General features: G+C 37.0%; 1 protein-coding gene across 4 annotated transcripts in view; it reads left to right on the top strand.

Moving 5' to 3' along the window:
• Window positions 1-19,892, top strand: part of LOC121643619 (synaptosomal-associated protein 25-A-like) — a 41,038-nt gene that overhangs the window by 19,584 nt on the left and 1,562 nt on the right. For all 4 annotated transcript variants that reach the window (XM_041991125.1, XM_041991135.1, XM_041991142.1 and 1 more), the window contains 4 exons: window positions 9,486-9,534; window positions 14,367-14,484; window positions 17,824-17,943; window positions 19,181-19,325. In XM_041991125.1, the coding sequence (XP_041847059.1) occupies window positions 9,486-9,534; window positions 14,367-14,484; window positions 17,824-17,943; window positions 19,181-19,325 (432 nt within the window). The remainder of the gene's footprint in view (window positions 1-9,485; window positions 9,535-14,366; window positions 14,485-17,823; window positions 17,944-19,180; window positions 19,326-19,892) is intronic.

Genomic DNA, 19,892 nt, shown 5'->3' with positions numbered 1-19,892 from the left:
CAGAGTGACATTTATGCATTCAGGCTGTGGGAAGCCCTTTAATTCATAGAACCCTGAGCATGTTGGGCCATTTTTGTATTGATATATTTTGGCTAATATAATAAGGTTTCCTGATTATTTTATGTGCAGTTGAAAGAACAATATGAATTTTTTTACAGCTGTGTAAGTTCATCACCATCCACAGATTGAGCCGTGGCACTGTGCATTAATCATTTTAAACTGGCTGAAACAATTCAAACACAAGTGTTTTCCAAGGTTGTACAGTTTTCTCCATTTGTTTCTATGGCTGAAAATAAGGAGATGAAATCGATTTTTATGTGTTTGTCCTTTCTGTGATGTGTTTATTTTAAATAATGCAAATACAAAAATGCACATGTTTTAAATTTATCATTTCCCTTGTTGTGTGCAGTATAGGACGTCAAAACAAATACTGATTGTGTGCTAGATGTTAGCTTTGATGCTGACAATATGCATATAAAAGGTATTTTCCTTATATGGCCTTATATGGTTTTCATGAGTCCTCAATGAGGCACCACTAAAGCCACTCAGGCTCTAAAGGTTAATGACAATTTGGCAGCTTGTGCAAAGGCCCATGATTAACATTGAAGCATGAGCTATGGGAGGTCATTGACTTAAACTGGTTTCTATTTTATGTGAGATTGTACTTTTGAAAGATTAACTTTTAATTAACTAATGTAAAAATGAAAACTGCTGAAATGTCAGCGAGTTATTCATGGGGTTGAAAATTATTGCCGTCGTCTTTGGAAAAAGGAGAAAATGGTCCTGTTTGTTATTGTCCAAATTGAACAAATTCCAATATCCAACCTCTGTAGATGCTAATGAAAGTAATTTATTACTCTCTTGTAAAATATGCTAAACTACATATTTTGGTTGAATTGTATGTTGGACTATTTATTGGTCATCAACAGAGCTTGTGCAGGCACCCTGGCACACTCACTGTCAAGATGAGATTAACATGTTTATTTGTGAGCTTTACAAGTGCTGGAAAGTGGATTTTGTCACCTTTGAACCTAGCTGCTCCCTGTGTTTTCAGTCTTTATGCTAAACTTCTGACTGTATGCTCATAAAATTAGCCAAAGAATTGGGAAACCTTGTTACAGATAGCTTTTACTTTGCCATGAACTGTCTACTGAAAAAATATATAGGTATTTAATTATTTCTAAATTAACTAAAGTGAGAAATTGGAAGACGTCACATGTGCAGAAATGTAAGCAGATTACGGCATTCTGAGGATTTGCATGATCGTAGCATGTTCTAGTTCCATGGTCATTATGCCTTTGTTTTGGTTGGAGATTGAAAACATAAAAGATTAAGATTAACACGTGCATTATATCAGTAATGCATCTGTATATAAAGGTGCTTTATGATACTGTTTACAGCATGCAAATAATTTAGATACATACATAAATGCATACCTATGTGTCACCTTATATTTGATAGATAACACAGTGGGACACATTCTTTCCTGGAAACATGAGCCTGTGTATTTTTTTCTTTTTTTTACTGTGCAGTCCACTCATTAAACAAGCCACTGGATTAATTGTATTTATTATAAAAATATTAGTGGTGGGCAACGATTAAAATTTTTAATCACAATTAATCGCATGACATGCTGCGATTAATCATGATTAATCGCATTGTTAAGCGCAAAATGTCTCTTTCCTTTAAAAAAAAAGGCCTTTGGCTATATAAAGAAAATGCAGTAAATTGTGGTTTACAAACACTACATCAGGGGTCTCTAACCTGCGACTCTGGAGCCTCAAGTGTCTCTCTGGACCTTCTACAATGCCTCTAAATACATGGTTAAATAGTTTTTATAAATTTATCTTTCTTGTCATTAGAAAAACCAGGGATTTTTTTTTTTTCTTTTACATCATTTTTCACATTTATCTACATCCCTTAGAAGAAAGTCTTTTTATCCTCTTTTGATAAAGGATTTATGTTTTTCTTTATTTTAAAACCTAAAAATGGAAATAAAAATGTGGTTCTTCAAAAATAACAACTATCCCATGGTGGCTCTTCATTAAAAATATATATTAACTTGCCTTTTTGAAAAGTCTCGAAACATTTACGTCTCTAAAGGAGTTTTATTTAGCTGGCTGAGGGAAAAATGTCTCTTTGGATTGGAAAGGCTGCAGACCCCTGCACTAAACACATAAACAGATTTAGCAGCAGTTTTCTCTTTAAACAGCAACAGTTAACATATTTCTTCATATATATTTATAAAATCAAATATTTATGAGAAAGAAGGATGAAATGTTCAGGATTTACTAACTAAAAGGTAAAAAGTCAGCAGGATGAATTTTAAGCTGTGAAGCTGCTTCCTTCTAAACACAGAAGGAACAATATGTGATAAATATCAGCATCAGGTGAACAGACAGAAAGCAGGATTAGACTCTCACAGCTTCTAGATGGCGAGGAGAGAGAAATATTCACAATATGCACAATAACTTCCACTTCTGCACCCTCCGCTACCGAGAGTTAAAGGGTTAACATCTTGTTTCTGGGTGTAGAGTCAGGTCTGTCGTGTGGTATCCACAGAAAGTCCAGAATCTAAGCTACCAGCTCAGCAAAACCATTTTTGTGACCACCAAACAAAGTTAAAACGCCAAACAATTCAAAGACCAGGTACATAAAGTTCTAAAAATATGTAAACACAGATGATGTCTCCCCATGAACACGAACAAACAACTCCTCTACTGAAAGCTCACATCTCACAGATTCTACAGCTGGAAGTTTCATCTCGCTATGACCAAGATTCACCGAACCAGAGGCAGAAGAAGACCCGACTTATGCTGCACGTTTGTAAAAGTCAGAAAGCATATCTTACCTTTGCTGTCTTGTATAAATTACAACCCCGTTTACTAAATAATAATAATAATACTAATAATACTAATACTACTACTACTACTACTACTACTACTAATAATAATAATAATAATAATAATAATAATAATAATAAATAAATAAATAAATAAATAAAGTTTCTTGTTGTCTTTTGGGAGCAGTTTCCCGTCCAAAAATCACGATGTTCTGCCATCTGCATTTTGACAAAGAGAAACGTCGGTTCTTCTTCTTTCTTAAGTTCCAGACAGAAAACGTCTCTTCATTTTAATTAAAACCCGCTCTCTCCTGATTACAAGGGAGACATGGACGCCATGTTTCTGTCATCAAAGCCAGCGGCCAGCAAAAAAAAAAAAAAAAAAAAAAAAAAAAAACCTTAATGCACGGCATTGGATCTGTTTGGTGACATAGGGGGAAGATGTCTGAGTGTACCTCCTCACATTAACATGCACATTTACTGTGGTGCTGAGCAGCCTAACAGATGAACTGAGTGACAGACACAGGGATGATGTCTGAGGCTTTAGCACTTTCAAAATTGAAATGAGCCACTGCAGATGTGACTGAAAAGCAAACAGAACTGTTCCATTATTTTAATGTAGACACATTCTATTACAAAATACACTTTTGTTTTTAGGAGTGGCTTGTATAAGACGCTACCACCACTTTAATGTCTCTGTATCTTAAATAAATTCGTTGGAGCCATCAGCTAGTTAAGCAGAAAGGCTGGAAATGGGGGAGGCATTAACTAAATCCACCCACTGGCACCTGCATGAAGTCCTTTTTTGTGAGTTTGCTTCCAAATTTGACTATTCTACAATTGTGTGTTTATTTTTGCAGCTTTCCTGAAGCCCTTCAATTACAATCAATTTTGAATAACTTATTTTCATTAATACCATACATACAGAAAATGTACTTGCAAGACTGTCATGTCATGACAATATTGCTTTTTCAGTATCTTAAATACAGTCATGTGGAATATATATATATATATATATATATATATATATATATATATATATATATATATATATATATATATTATAATATTTTTTAATCAGAACACAGTAAAAATAATCTTGTCCCAACAGGTCTTAAAACGAGGTTAACACACCATGTGATTATTATTATCTCTTATTAAACAAAAGCTAAGCCAAAATCAGAAACAGTGTGTGAGAAATTCCACCTTTACTGCTTCCACAAGAATTAAGACACTAAGTAGGTGATGCCAATTAAATGCATGTGGTCAACGGATCATCAGCAGGTGTGAGCATCTCTATAACAGGAGACATTTTGGCTTTGCTGGTCTGGATCATTCAGGTGTGTGTTAACAACGCCAAGGAGAAAATACGTCAACATTGATCTTAGAGATACAGTTGTTGCTGCCCATCAGTCTGGGAAGGGTTGTAAGACCATTTCCAAACAATGTGAAGTACAGCATTCTGTAGTAATAAAGATTATTCACAAGTGGAAAGCACTCAAGACAGTTTTCAACTTCCCAGGAGTGGACATGGCAGCAAGATGACACCAACATTAGACCGTGCAATGCTTAGAGAAACACAAGAGCTACGTCTCAGACTCTGCAAGCTACAGTTAGCATGTTAAATGTTAAAATTCAAGGCAGAATGTTTAGAAAAAGGCTGAGGGGGAAAAAAAAGAAGGCATCACAGTTTCAGTTTGCAAAGTTGCATTGAAGCAAACATTGAAGTCCTTTGTAGAAATGGGACAAAAAATGAGATGCATAATGCACAACACCATATTGACCATGAACTTCACTTTATATCAAATTATTCTCAAATTATACTATAAGGTCATCTGTCTGACAGCTAAGGCTTGTCTGAAACTGGGTCATGCAACAGGACAATGTTCTAAAGCATAGCAGCAAATCTACAACAGAAGAAATAAAAAACTGCAAAATAAAAGATGTTACAATGGCCCAATGAAAGTTCAGTCCTCAGCCTGATTAAAATCCAGAGGCAGGACCCTGAGATAGCTGTCTACGCAAATTGAAGCAATGTCATAAAGAACAGTTGACTATAATTGCTCTACGATGATCCGAGAGACTGAAAACATCATAGAGAAAACAGTTTCTATAAGTTATTACTCTAATTCCCAAAGTTACTGAATCACACAGTTTACTTTCTATTTCACACACTGCTTCTAAATCATGGCTTAATTTGTTCAAAAGAAAAATGACACTGTGTAATATATTACACAGTTTGTTGTTTATCATATTGTTTGTACCCAAGTTTTAAACCTTGTAGTGACCAGGTTAGTTTTGTTTGGGGTTTTTTTCCAAGTAGGAGTACTTTTCTTTTCACAACTGTGTGTCAGCTATGGAAAGCTGTGTTTTAGTTAATTATTTCATTGGGAAAGAAATGAACTTTTTTTTACCAATAAATATTACTATCTGATGAAAACTGTTATCTTCACTGCAGGCCTGGAAGGAGCAGAAATGAAAGCCTGCTGGGGGGCTCAGGAGGAAATGTGAGAAAAAAGAACAAGAGATAGAAATGAATGAAAAAAATAAAATGGACATGAACACCAGAGGCACAGGAAATGAGATGATGGGAGTGTGAAAGATGCAGAGAATGATATAGAGAGTTTGAAAGCATCCCACTGTCTTTGTTGAGCAGACAGAAGAGCTGTTTTTTGTTCCCAAGCCAGAATAGGTGTAAGTTTTGAACCAATGTAAATCCTAAATGCATCTTTCATATGACTCATTTCATAGTTGTCAAGCTGTCTTGCTTGTATGTTGCTTTGTGTTTGTTGCAGTGGTTTCTCAGGCTAAGGAAGGCTGTTGTGTTACACTCAATGCACATAGTTGAGAAAATGCAATTTTCTGGGTAGAGCAATCACTTTACAGCAACAAACTGACATTAAATAGACTCATGCATTTCCATAATGAGACATAGAGATGATTGATTCTTCCCTGTACGATGCTACTTAAAGCAGCCAGTCTGCTAGCCCAGATTTAACCATGTTCATTTTTATTCAAAGACCTCCACACCACACCATAATTCATCTCAGGGTACTTAACTCAGTAAGGTCACGAGTTTAAAATATCAAGACTGTAGACAGAGGAAACAGGCTGCCTGCCTTAGTCTGCTTACGTGGTCAACTCCATGGTGACCTTTACATGGAAAAATGGGGGGGAAAATTGGTTTGTTGTAAAGTTTGGAGGTGATGGCACATTTTACTGTGGACAGAATCAAGCTTGTTGTAAGCATAGCATCTGTTAGATGTAGACATAAACAGAGTTGAAAGTTCTTTCCACCGGTTAGGAGAGTTTGTTTGACTGTTCCTCATGTCTCCCTGTCACCCAGCCTGTGGATACAGATGACTATACTCCATGCCTCTGTTTCTCTTGGAGTTCTATCAAAAAGAACTTTTTCCTCCCACTGTCGCCAAGTGTTTGTTTAGATGAAGTTCTTGGGTTTCCTTGTGTGAAGGGCCTTGAGCTTTTTACTGTGACTGGACACTTCATAAAAACATCTGAACTGAGAAGTGTCTGTGATGGGTCATGAAGAGATGATCCAAATATAGTGTATCAAAATAGATAAAAGTAGGAAATCTGATTCAGTGATCATGGATTGGCAGGCTAGAGTGGAGTAACAAGAAGCAGGAAAAAAGGAAAAACAAAAGTAGGAAATAGCCATAAACACCTAAGGTTTCAAATATAAAAAGTTTGTGCAGTTTTAACATTGAAAGGAAATATCAGTAGAACTATACCCCCATCAGATCCTGCATTCCTTTTAATTATAAATAGTAATGAAAGGAAATGGACTGTGCATGCACAAGCTAATATCCCTGCTTTGTTTCCTCATAAAAATTACTTTTTAAATTACAATAACGCCCCCTCCTGTCACCTGTCATCTAGTCACCAAAGCTAAATCCTGCTCCAATAAATAGGAGGAATCTCACAGAGTCAGCACAGTTGCACAGCTGAGTCAAGTCATGGGAAAATGGTGTCTGCTTCATATCTTGTTGCTGGAAGCTGACAGGAGCCAGACAAGAGTTACTGAGATGGGCCGCCTATTTTCACAAACGTGCAAGATTTTGTTGGTCTACCTGAAGACTTTGATAACTTGTTTATTATTGCAAATACATACAGAACTGTGTGTGGAAGCTGGTGTACATAACCTTTATGTGTGCATGGTTTATATACAGGAACAAAACAGGTTTTATGGGAGATGCAGGGAATAGGAAAATACAAGAAGCAGGATACACAAGACAGTACAAAACTCAACTAAAAGCTGGAATGTTTAACTAAGTCGAAATAAGAGGAAGCATGTTTACTGAAACATGCACACAGGTGGAAAAGAAAACTGGTGACAAACCAGAGAAATACTAGAAAAAAAAGCTAACTGAAACAGAAGAAAGTGCATATTTCATTAGTTGTACTTGACTCCAAATAGTTGCTGCAGTAGATTTGTGTTAAGTATCAGGTATCACCTCTGCTTCAGTTTGACCTATTGCAGAGCCAAAGGTGGATATGTTGGTCTCACTGGTATACTGGTAACTAAATTAAAATAGATTCCATGATGGAGCAGAGTGGAGATCTCATTGGAGGATAAGTACCAATTGTGTTTAACCCCAAGGACTGTAACTGAGCCTCTTATAAACACCTTTAAATCACTTTAACAACAAAGGTTTCAGAGCAGAGCACAAGTTCAGAAATAAAATTAAGTGAAAATTTCCTCTTATCAGTCAACTGTACTTTATTAAAATTCACATAGTTTGAAAAGGGTGTTTTGAAATGTCAGCACTGCTGCTAAGCATAGATGTGAAATTAAATATGAAATATTCATGTCTTAATCTCTTGAAAACATGTTCATTTCCTGGGCAAAAAATTATTTTAGAAAAAATGATAATCAGCATCAGATGACTCACAGTAACTGTGTGTGTGTGTGTGCGTGTGTGTGTGTGTGTGTGTGTGTGTGTGTGTGTGTCTATACATGAAGAAGTGATGTCACCACATTCGACTATGCCAGCTGGCGTTGTCGGATATCCTGTCCTGTAGTTCTGAAGCCACATCTACCCCCATGTGTCTTTGCTTTCCCATGATTCCTTTGGGGTAAACAAGCAGCTCTCCCTCTAAATTTATTTATCTGCAAACATTTGCTCTGCTGAATGTCTAGAAGCACTCATTTTACCACAATGCAGATCACAAATCTGCTTTCTTAATTAGATTTTCAGTCATCCAGAAAGAAACTCTCAGAGCACAACAACAGTTTCATTTGACTCTGATACAGATCCAAAGCAACTGCCAGACATTTTTTTCAGTCACTTTGACTGATGCTAATATCAGATACATGCCCGTACTACAGATATCTATCACAGCTCCAAGAAGGTCATTGCACACTTTGATCTAAAATAAGTGATCCATGAACTGAAGGGCCTGTAGACTTTAATATCGTTCAGAAGAGGCGTAGGGATCTTGGAGAGCAAAAAACTGTTGTTTAGTTCCACGCATAGTGGTTAATGTGGTTATTGTATACTCACTGAAGTGTGTCATTATGACCCATGTAGAGCGTCAGCATCCTGCATGTGCATTTGGCTTGTGTGTCATAGTGTGTGCCAGCTTCCTAAGCCAGAAGAAAGCCATTGAATTGTCTCGGACATGAAATGTGCTACACAAATAAACTTACCAAAGCAGAATGTTAAATTACTGGGGCATTTGGGGCAAATCATTATGAGCAGACAAAATAAACAACATGCCATGTTTGTTGCAGTTGTGCCTATTTTTTCAGAGGTTTAAGCAAGTTTAAAGTTTTAATTTATCTGGTTTTTAGTCTGTTGGATGTTAGCTTGTTTCTGCCTAGCACATGCTAAAAAAAGAGGTTGGTAGAAATAAATGTGACAGACAAAAAGGTCCCTTGGCACCACCAGGTTTAATCCACTGAGAGAACAAATGTTTCTAACACTGACGATCTGCAAAGAAGTTGTAATGTCTTTTTTATTTTCACACACTGGTCAATTTATTGTAAGAGCATTAAGTTTCTAGTGTAAGTTATGTTATACAGTTCCAAAATATATACCTTTGTTACCAGTTTCTTAATGTAAGGGTTTTCTTTTTCCTGTTTCCCTCTCTCTGGTGTTATATTTTTAAGACTCAGTTACATTAGATCAGCTACAAGTTCAATGTTATCTCAAAGACTGGAAACATGTTGAAGCAACTAGAGTGAGTCTATACAATACTACTACTACTACTACTACTACTACTAATAATAATAATAATAATAACAATCATCATCATCATCATCATCATTATTATTATTATTATTATAAAACAAGTCTGCATCATCACAATAAAAACTAACAGAAGACCAACACCAAAGTGAAAGTACTCCTTAGTAAAATTCTGTGATCTTTATTGAAAAGATAAGAGCGTTCCCAAATGTTTGGCAGGAGACACGAAGTCAGAATATCCTTTTAAAGTCAGCCTGTTTTCTGCTGTGCTGTACGCGATCAGTTTCAAAAATGTGATATCAAATCGTAATGTGAACCACTTCTGTCCTGATAGCTCTGTTCTGCTCTGTTGACCTTCACTCATTTATTCCTCTTTTTCTCTTCACTTCTCTTACCCCTGTCCTCTTTTCTTCTTTCCCTCTGTCTGTTAGAGTAAAGATGCTGGCATCAGGACTCTGGTCATGTTGGATGAGCAGGGAGGTAAGTCTGTAGGGAGAGCTCATTGATCAGTCTGTTACTTTAATCTGCTCTGCCCTGCTCCCGTCTCTCGCGTGCTACAGTTTTATACTGTAGAACAGCATCAGCATTTCCAGTGTAAACATTTAGAAAATAAGAGCTATGACCTTTATGGTTCTGAAGTTACTATAACAGAAGAGCAATACATTTCCTTGTAAGCTTCAGTCATGTTTGTAAAAGAAACATTAACCAGAGTATGTGCTCATATAGCCAACATGATTATACTGGATGCTGCTGTGGAGCTTGCTCTCTGCTTTGTCTCCTTCCACACTCATGCTTATTTCTCAGAGAAAAAACATACATTGAGTAATACACATTGATCACTTTAAATGTTATGTGTTAAGAGCTTTTAAGCCATAGGACAGGAATTGTGACTTCTCAGGTTTATAATGGCATGCCTGTCTGTAATGTTTTGATCCACGTTATTAGAAAGCCTATCTTAAGTCAATAGTCTGGATGATCCACAATTTTCGGAGCGTGAACACTTTCAGGGATTATAAATCAGGGCATTTCACCTTCTAATGTAATGATTTAATGTTTAATATTTAATAAACTGTGGGTTCGTCATGTGTTTTTTAAAAACAAGTCATTAGTAACTCACAGCGACAGATGGAGACCCAGCTGTTTTCAAATTCAAAACGCAGCGGAACTAATGAATGTGTGGAGATTTATACATTATCTAAATCCAACATGTGGCAATGGTGCACGCTCTTACTCTCAGGTGAGACTGAGCTAGCTTCTTAACAGCCAATTAACTAATAATTTATGATATTGCAAATTTGCAAATCGAGTTGAAATAGTCGTTCTGTGTGTATAACGCATCACTCAATACATTCAATCTGTTGTTTGCCCTACTGAAACTGAAAGTTCATCTTCTAGCTTGTGCTACAGCTTCTTGGCATCCTTATGCATTTACAGATGGAAATTAAGGTAATGGCTTTTCACCCCTTGCATCAACCACTTAACCTTTTTCCACCTTCACATCAAGGACAAAGTAAGGATACACTCCAAACAGAATGTTATAGTCTGGTATAAACAATATACCTGATAACAATATGTGACTAGCAACATCATATATTCCCCAAACTGATCAACTAGCATTCCCAGGTGTTAAAGACCTTATTTTTTTACATTTCTCTGGGTTACTCCAGACAGCTAAAGGATCTCAGCAGCTGAGGATGAGATATTGAATAATAAAAACTTCTTACTTATAAAAGGTATTCCATTTCATAGTGGTATATTTCAATCACTATTTCCTGTAACTGAGTTTTAATGAGCACAGGGACACTCGGATCTGGGAAAAGGGATAAAATTAACAGAACTGATTGGACCCAAGAATGACCAACGAAGAATTTGAGTAGCTTTGAAATGCTTTCACTCAAGAACATTGTGGAGATTATTTTTTTTAATATGGAATCAGAACATGTTATTGGTTATGGATTAGCATCTGATCAACACTTATTTTCTTATACTAAAGGACAGTATCTAACTGACATCAACCCAAATTTACAACTACACTGTATAAATTATTGTAGTTAAGACAAAACTGTCTGTTAACTGTCATTGAAGCAAATACACATGAATGTGGTAGAAACATCTTTCTATACCCACAACAGAATGTCTGGAGTTTATTGTCATGGTAAATGTGTAGGATGTATGTTTAGTTGTGTGCATGCGTGACAAAGCGGTCATAGCCCATTTCCCTTTTTTTTTTCTCTTTCTTGCCTCCCGGAGTAACTGCTGCCACAGTGCACATCTCACCACAGCTATCACAGGACACCAATCAATTTGCAGATTTAGATTACCTCTGCTTCCAAGCTAATGTCCTTTATATCTGACCCCCATCCCCCTCTTTCTCTGCCCTATTCTTCCTTTCTCCATTTCATCCTCCTCCCATTTTTTGCTTAGCTTCTTCCTGACCTGCACTCTTTTCATCTGGGGGTAACTGTAGCTGATTCATATATTCACTGTTTTGAAGAAGACAGCTGGAGTCATATTTACCATGTTGTTTGCTCCAAGACGCTCCACTCTTAAGCCATAAAAACACTAAACACATACGGATGTAATAGCATGTCAAGCCTGTAGTAATTGATACAGACTTATTAAGCAGTAAACTGGGTAGTAACTAATTCCTCTGCCCTTTATACACAAATATGCACACACACGAACACACACAGGTCGCACATAAGAGGAAATGTGTAATTTCTTGGAGTGATGTATTACATGTGGTAGAGGTCTCACTGCTGCTAATGAACCCTTCCCTACTTGGCTGGAACATGCATGTTAACCTAAATTACACACAAAGAGATGGATTATAACCCTGACTCAAGTGAACGGCTTCATTTTATTGAGCTGCTATAAACATGTTAGTTGTCCGTGAGGGGTTAATACAGTTAACAGTTGTATGTAACTGATAACGTCACCCTGACGCAGAGAATTATATTAATTTTCTTTCTCTCCACTACATAGACATTCAGAAGAATATTGTCAACTTAATGAGTGACACTGTTAGTATATATACATACATCATGTACATTTTGACCACCTGAACAAACATTTTCATCTGGCAAAATCCAGTACATCTGTAGTTATTTCATACATAACAGGAGATGTGAAGGATGCAAAGAAATAAAAAAGAACTGGAAGATCAAGACAGCAAACACTCATTCTCTGCTCAGTTCACGTAATACTGAACATATAAGCACATTTTCTGGAACTGTGCAACTACCAGTGAGATATGTCCTGAGTTATCAAACATTCAAAGCATTTAGGCTGGTAGTAATGATGACTGAAGTAAAGAAGGGAGTCAGGGGATGTGCTGCTAAAGTCTGTGCCAAAGGGATGCTGAGATGAATAGACGTAAGGAGACCCGGCTGTAAAAATCACATCTTGTGACGACATGGTTTGTTGGCCAATAGAGAGAGGAGAGTATCTCACGGTATGAAGTACAGGTACATAATCAGATTGAAAGTTTTCTTGTTCCTTTGCCTTTCCTTTTATTGTAGTGTTGAGATCATATTAGTGAGGTCATTAAAAAGACATTTTAAAAAAGTAAATTAGCTGCCTGTTTGCTTTAACAACAAGTGGACACTATGTCCTTCTGTTTTTAGATCATAGACATATGAAACCCAGTTATAAGTTCTTTAGTTAGACCATTTTTTATGGATGGGTCAACAAAAGTTTGTTTCCTGCAATTTCTTCCCTGGACTTTTCTGGAGAAAGGCTAGGATTCAATGGTCCTCCAACAAAAGGGAAGGGGGCAGATTGGTAAATCAGATATAACTCCTCAAAGCCCAGAAGACAAGACACTTCAGAGATTACATAGTTTAAAACACATGAAATAGTACAAGGTGATTAGCAAGTTTAAAACTTGGAATATCTTTGTATGGTGTGTAACTTGTCCTTAAAAATTTGAGGGAACTAGACAAGTGGAGGAGAAAAAAAAAGAAGTGATTCCTAAAAAAAATGAACAGCATCTGAAAGTGACGTCCAACAAAAACTTAACGCAGGACCCGAATAATACATCTGGACTTTCATTTCATCGGCCTACTGGTAATCTAATCAAGTGTCCACATAAAAATTTTACTGGGACAGTAATGAAGAGAATGGATTGCTTTACAACCTGTGCAGAGAACAATGGTTTAGCATTTTTAAATGATCATTTCATTGTCTGCTACAACGTAAATAATCAAAACCTGAATAGTTTTCTTAAAAAAAAAGAAAAATTAATTTAGGAAGATTACACTATTCTGTCCTACAACAAGAACTAGCCAGACAGGATTTGATCTTAAATCAAGTGAGAAATCAACCAGATGAGAAAGTTTAGAATACTTTATATGGCTCATCTTCATTTATTCAGAGAATAAGAATTCATTTGTGTTACATTAGTATCTTTTTTTTAGGAACTACATTTTTCACACTCTTTGGTTCTTTCTCTTCTTCTGCTTCTAAACCTGCTTTTTCTTCATCCTTTGATTTATTTTGGATCTCATTTGGGCTCATTTCAGCTTTTAAACTGTGCCTCATTAAGGCGGCCATAACTTTTCTTCGGATCTTTCACTTTTATCTTGTATTCTGACCCCTGCCGACATGCAGCAGCATTCAGACAGTTCAAGCGGCAGAATTACATGTTTTATGTACAGATGCAGTTCTGGATGAAGCACTCTGCCACTGCCACTCAGCCGAAATACTTTCTGAGAAAAGAAATATGTCCTTTCAAGTGAAGGTAGGGAAAAAAAAGGCTGTTGCAGTTCTGCAATCAAGAGAACAAAATCACATAAAAAGCTACCGGTGAACATGAAGGAAGATTGAAGTTTGAGCTTGTCGCCTGCTTTGCCTTCAGCATCCAGCCCCTTGCAACATAGTGTAGAGCGCCAACCCTCGACATAAACCAGTCAACTTTATTTCACTGCTCTCATGCCTTTGTCCTCACCAGAACAACTTGATCGTGTGGAGGAGGGCATGAACAAGGTGAACGCAGACCTGAAGGAGGCCGAGAAAGATTTAAAAGATATAGGGCAATGCTGTGGTCTGATATGCCCATGTATTAAAAAGTAGGTACCAGCCAGGAGCCGCGAGCTCTTGCCTGTCCAGTGCTGGTGGTGGTGATGGTGATGGTGATGTCTGATGTCTGATGTCTCTCTTGTCACAGTCAATGTCTTTTTTTGTCTCTTCTCCTTTGTCTCCCCCCTCTACTCCCCTTTCCTCCCTTCCAACCGCGATCTCTTCCTCCTCTCTTCTCTTTTCATGTGCTTTCGTTCTTTTGCTGGGATAAATGACAATGTGTTGCTAATCAGAACAACTGGAGCGCATCGAGGAGGGGATGGACCAAATCAATAAGGACATGATGGATGCAGAAAAGAATTTGAACAATCTAGGACAGTTCTGTGGTCTATGTTCATGTCCCTGTAACAAGTAGGTGCTGCCTGTGTTGCCCGACTGCATGTGTTTCAGTGCCTGCCTGCATACCTGCCTCTCTATCCATCTGCTTCTGGTGTGTAGAGCATGGTGATCTGTGTTGTGAGTAGTCAGATCTGAAGCCACAACAACACACTCTCTGAACAGGCACCAGCACTGCATGCACAAGTGTGTTTGTATGTTGAAACTGAGACTGAGATCAAGTGAAAGGTTGTGAGTATGCATGAACCACACATTTGCACAACTGGTCTTCTGGTACTGGATTTGTTCCTTAGCCTCAGTGGCTGTTGCCCTCAAAAGCCCTTCATTCCACGACGGATGAGAAACTCTCTTCCAGCAGGTAGCAGCATCAACAAGGATCTTGGCCACGGCAACCACCAACCCTTTAACCTCTACCCAAACACCTGTCCTTTCACCCATCCTTCAGTCCAACCAAAGAATGAGTCAAGTCCTCTCTTGTTCAGTTGAATGTAATTATTTTTGTTTGTTTTTTGTATAGTTTGGAAATCCAACAAAATTGGTTTTATTCACATTTTATATCTATTTACTAACTTTAAGGAGCTCTTGCACAACATTTAACTACACATATATTTTAGATGATCAGTAGTAAAGTTCCAGTGTGCCAGGTTTAGAGGACTCTGGTGGCAAAATTATCATAATGATACTTTGGTTTATGTTGAACCACATGAAAATATCTATAATGAGCTATCAGACCCACCATGAGAGGCATGTTTTTATAGTAGTTCTGGAACAGGTCTTTATCTTTTTGCCTTTCTGCTCTTCATCGTAGTATCTCTGGGAAAGGGAAGGCAAGGTTCGAGATATGGCTCGGTTGCGGACTGCAGTTTTGAAGATGAATGTAACTAAAGTACACACACTGCTGTATTCGCTGTTGTTACAACGAGCAGTAAATGTAGTTCCTGAGATTTATAAAACCAAAATTTCCCCCTTTTGTCTGTAATTATGCAACTAGCTGCCACAAAAATCAAGTATAGAAATTTTTACTATTTTATCCATCTGGTACTTGCAACCAAGAAATCTTATACCTAAAAAAATATGGTTACACTTTAGCGTTGTCTAGGTTAGATTATTGTTATCATTATCATTTATTGTCCAGACAGTTGGTGAGAAGATTGATAGTAATGTGTTAGTGGAGCTAACAGATAGTTAGCTTAGCATAGCACTTTGGCATCAAGGGCAACCAAATCAGCTGACTCTGTCCAGAGTTAATAAAATCTTAGCTACTGGCATAACAAAAGCTCCTGTAAATCTTCCCTCAAGATGGCACTTAAATATTTTTAATTAAGATACAAATCCTGTTAACATGATGTTTTAGAATTTATCTCCAAGATATGGAGGTCTGTATATTCCTGGATGTATGCCATTTTCAAGTGTATACATGAATTATAAGCCCTTCTTAAACATATAAAGTTCTGATGTTTCACATTTTAGAAAATTCAATGACAGAAGTGTAATTCTGAAATAGTGTGTATAATTTTATTTGTGTAGAATTTTAACCTTTTAATAGCCACAGAAGTTGGAGGGTAGGTGTTCAGTTTGTTGCAATTTGCCATTTTTGCCACTAGATGTCACTTCATCCTAGACACTGGACTTTTTAAAGAAACGAGAGCTGTTTAAACATGCTTATATATTACTTAATAACAAACTACAACCCTCAAATTACAAACTTATTACAGGATGCCTCCGCCTTCTACCTCAAGACTGTCTTAATAGAATATTATATATGAGTTTGGCAAACTTGTTTCATGAGCACGTTCAGCATAAGATGCTATTTTGTTAATATTAAACCTCTTCAAAACTACATTTGAACTTTGAGAATTAAGACAGATTCTGAATATTCTGTTTTCCAGTTTTGCCAAACTCTTATGTGATTTGTTTTCTGGCCCTCAACAGCCAAACTATGGCCACTGAGTCATGTCTGTGCGTCTTTTACTGCGAGAATAGTACGTGTACTGAGTATAGTTGTTTTTCTCAGAGCTATAGAAAACACAAGTGGCTGACTGGCAAACAAGAAGAAAACAAAACAAAGAATCAAATGAGCCTGTATTGGTTGTTTTATAGTGAGTTTACAATTAAGAATTTTTTAAAAGCTCTTCTTGGAGTGAAAGAAATGGTGCCTTCCTCCTTGTGTAATAATCTAAAATATTAATGTAGAGCATAATTTGTTTTTCCCTTGAGTCTAATGGCTTTAAGAGAAGAAATGAAAGTGACACTGATGATACTGATACTGCCATAGATGTGACTAATTCCTAAAGACATTTTAACAACAAAACTGGGCCAGACAGGATCTAGACCCTCTAGATGTTACTGTTTTTGGTTCAGATCTTGTATATTCTATAGCTCTATGGTCTTTCCTCTCTTGACCCACTTGTTTTGTTATCCTGTGGTTATATCACGTGTTTCATTTGATCTAGACTCTCTATATTGTGGCCCTGGGTCAAATAGCATGAGAGAAATAATTCTTGCTTGTTGTTCTGGCCTAAATGGAGCACCTGATGGGTGAAACTTGCCTTGCCGAAGCAGCTCTCTGAGATTCAACAGGGTATTATTAACTGAAAGCTGAAGTAAATTAACTGGACCAAACCTGATCAGCTGTGTCGTCCTCGGCTGAGACCTTCACCTGTCAGATACTCTATGCATTATAAAACAAATGCTAAGAATTACATTTGCTCATTTGACTGTATGCAGTGCATAATCCAACAGATCTATCCATCCAGATGAAATGAAGGGCTGCTCACATTCAAAATGATCACATTCTTTTCTTCTTATTGTTTTGTTTTTGTTGGGTTTTTACTCAGATGGCTCTAACTGCTCAGCTTTCTTTTAATAGATACAGCATGTTTGATCCTGTTCCCACTGTGTTCTGTGTCCGTATGTCCACACTACATGTTTTTATGTGTATGTGTCTTTGTGTCTCCTTTATGGTTATTGTGTTCTGTGTTTGTGGGTTTTAATTTCTTTAGAAACGCATTCAGCTCATCAACTCTTTTTATGTCTAATTGATCTGCATGTTAGATCAATTATGTACCAACAGACTGCAAATGCATGTATGGATTTATATCATACGTGACTGTCATGTTGCTTTTAGTAGGATGATTAGCTCTACGCCATATTTGCATTCTGAACATATATTTATGTATATGTTTTGATAGTAAACTGCACGAAAACATACATCCTCCAATACACACACATGCACACACGCACTAACCATTTAGACATGTACATTACATGTGTAACTGCATTCTTTAACATTTACACAAACAATCACACAATTTAACCGCTACAGTGTCCCTGACTGAAATGCGTTTGTGGTAGGATTAAGGGCGGGGGCCAGGCCTGGGGAGGGAACCAGGATGGAGTGGTGAACAGCCAACCAGGGGCTCGAGTGGTGGACGAACGCGAGCAGATGGCCATCAGTGGGGGCTTCATCCGCAGGTGAACATATGTAGTATTTACGGTAGATGTTTGTTCTCTGTGTGTGCTTAGAGCTGGCAATCGTGCTTGTTCCTGTGTGCATGAGTGCTCAGGTACGATTATCATTTATATTTTAGAGCGTTAGGCAATATTTCATTCAAATGATCTTAGATTTATTTTATATGTTTTGATTGTTAGAGCAGGATCTTTACAGACTATCTGTCAGGTACCTTGGTTTTCCTTTTGTCTCTATTTGAAGCAACACAGTTTTCTCTGGAGAATACATGACATTTTACATCACTTTACTTTGTAGACAGTCTAAATATGGCAACAAGGCAGCATTTATGACAAACAGCTATTTTGTTTTTTGTTAAGGAAAAATAATCATTTGATGAATTATTTGAACTTCGATGCCTAAAACGTTTGAGTTATGCATGGAGTTTATAACCATTTTGGCTTTTATTTTAAAAAAAAGTGTAGGATTCTGAAAAAATTAAAACTTGTTAAAAAAAGCTGACGTTTTATTCATTAAAATAATAATAAATTATCTTTATTTATATTAGAATCTTTCTGAATGGACGGGGTCCTGACTCCTAAGCTGTGTCTCTTTTTTATAACTTGTATGATTTAAGCTTCATGTGATGAAATATTAATATCTTCCTTCTGTCTAGGGTTTTATTTCTTCTTGAAAACAGAGCTGTGTCTCATATCTTATATTTTCATACTATCATTTGATACTTTGAGTGTATAATTGGGCTCACACTAACAAGCATACCATACCATACCATACCATACCATACCATACCATACCGTGCTGTACCGTGCCGTGCCGTGCCGTACAGTACCGTGCCTTACCGTATCGTACCGTACCATACCATACCATACCGTTTTTATTTATACAGCACTTTAAAAACAACAATGTGGCTGACCAAAGTGCTGTACAATAAAATAGAAATAAAATAAACAAACAGGAGCTGAAACTGATCTTTTCTGACAGAATAAGCTGGAAAGGTGGGAATTAATGTACATAATGGAAAAAAGAAAAAAACATATTTTAATGGACCCCTAAAGTGAAACTGTGATGTTGTAAATTCGGGTTTTAAAAGTTTTTTTTAAAGGTCCGAAGATGTTTTTTTACATTTTACTAATATTCAAGACCTCATTTGAATCATTTCATGTTTTATTTCTCCACAGTTTTCCAGCACAGGTCACTCCTGTAACTCGACTAGTAAACACTGCTCTGTCTCGTGTGTTCCAGGGTAACAAATGACGCCCGGGAGAACGAGATGGACGAGAACTTGGAGCAGGTGGGCGGGATCATAGGAAATCTGCGTCACATGGCCTTGGATATGGGTCAGGAGATCGACACCCAGAACCGCCAGATCGACAGGATCATGGAGAAGGTACTGTATAGGGACCAATATGCATACCCGAACCATAGAATTTATTTCTGTTTGAGGGAGAGTGCAACATGTCTAGAGGCTTGAATTACTTTAGTATGGTTGTTAGAGACTTGCTGATAGAAACAAGTCAGTTTTAGCTTTTACAAGGAAACATTACCTTCAGGTTGTTGGAGTAGCAAGTTTAATCCAAACTAGAAAAAGATTGTTTTGTTGCTTTATGATATTGGTAATATAGTATAACAGTCAAAGCATTTCTAATGGAAATAAGAGAAAATATTGTTCGTAACAAGACATTAATGAATTTCAACAGAGGATTTTTTATAAGCCTATTTATTTAGAAGAGGGTGTAGGAAGCTTTTGAATCATTCAAGGCAAAAATTGTTAGAACAACATTGTCCGCATTAGGATGAAGTAAATAAGAGGTCACACAACAAGAAACGAATTAGTTAAAACATAGAATATGATATTTAGCTGATGTTTAGCGTGGATAACAGGCTCACCATCAGGCTACGTAACAGTGGGTGGAGCTGTGCTGATTTCAGGCAGATTTACTCCCTCTTTGACACT

The sequence above is a fragment of the Melanotaenia boesemani genome, chromosome 1, assembly GCF_017639745.1.
Source record: "Melanotaenia boesemani isolate fMelBoe1 chromosome 1, fMelBoe1.pri, whole genome shotgun sequence".
In the NCBI taxonomy this organism is placed as follows: domain Eukaryota; kingdom Metazoa; phylum Chordata; class Actinopteri; order Atheriniformes; family Melanotaeniidae; genus Melanotaenia; species Melanotaenia boesemani.
The sequence above is the reverse complement of the archived record's forward strand: the minus strand, read 5'-3'. Positions and strand labels throughout refer to the sequence as shown.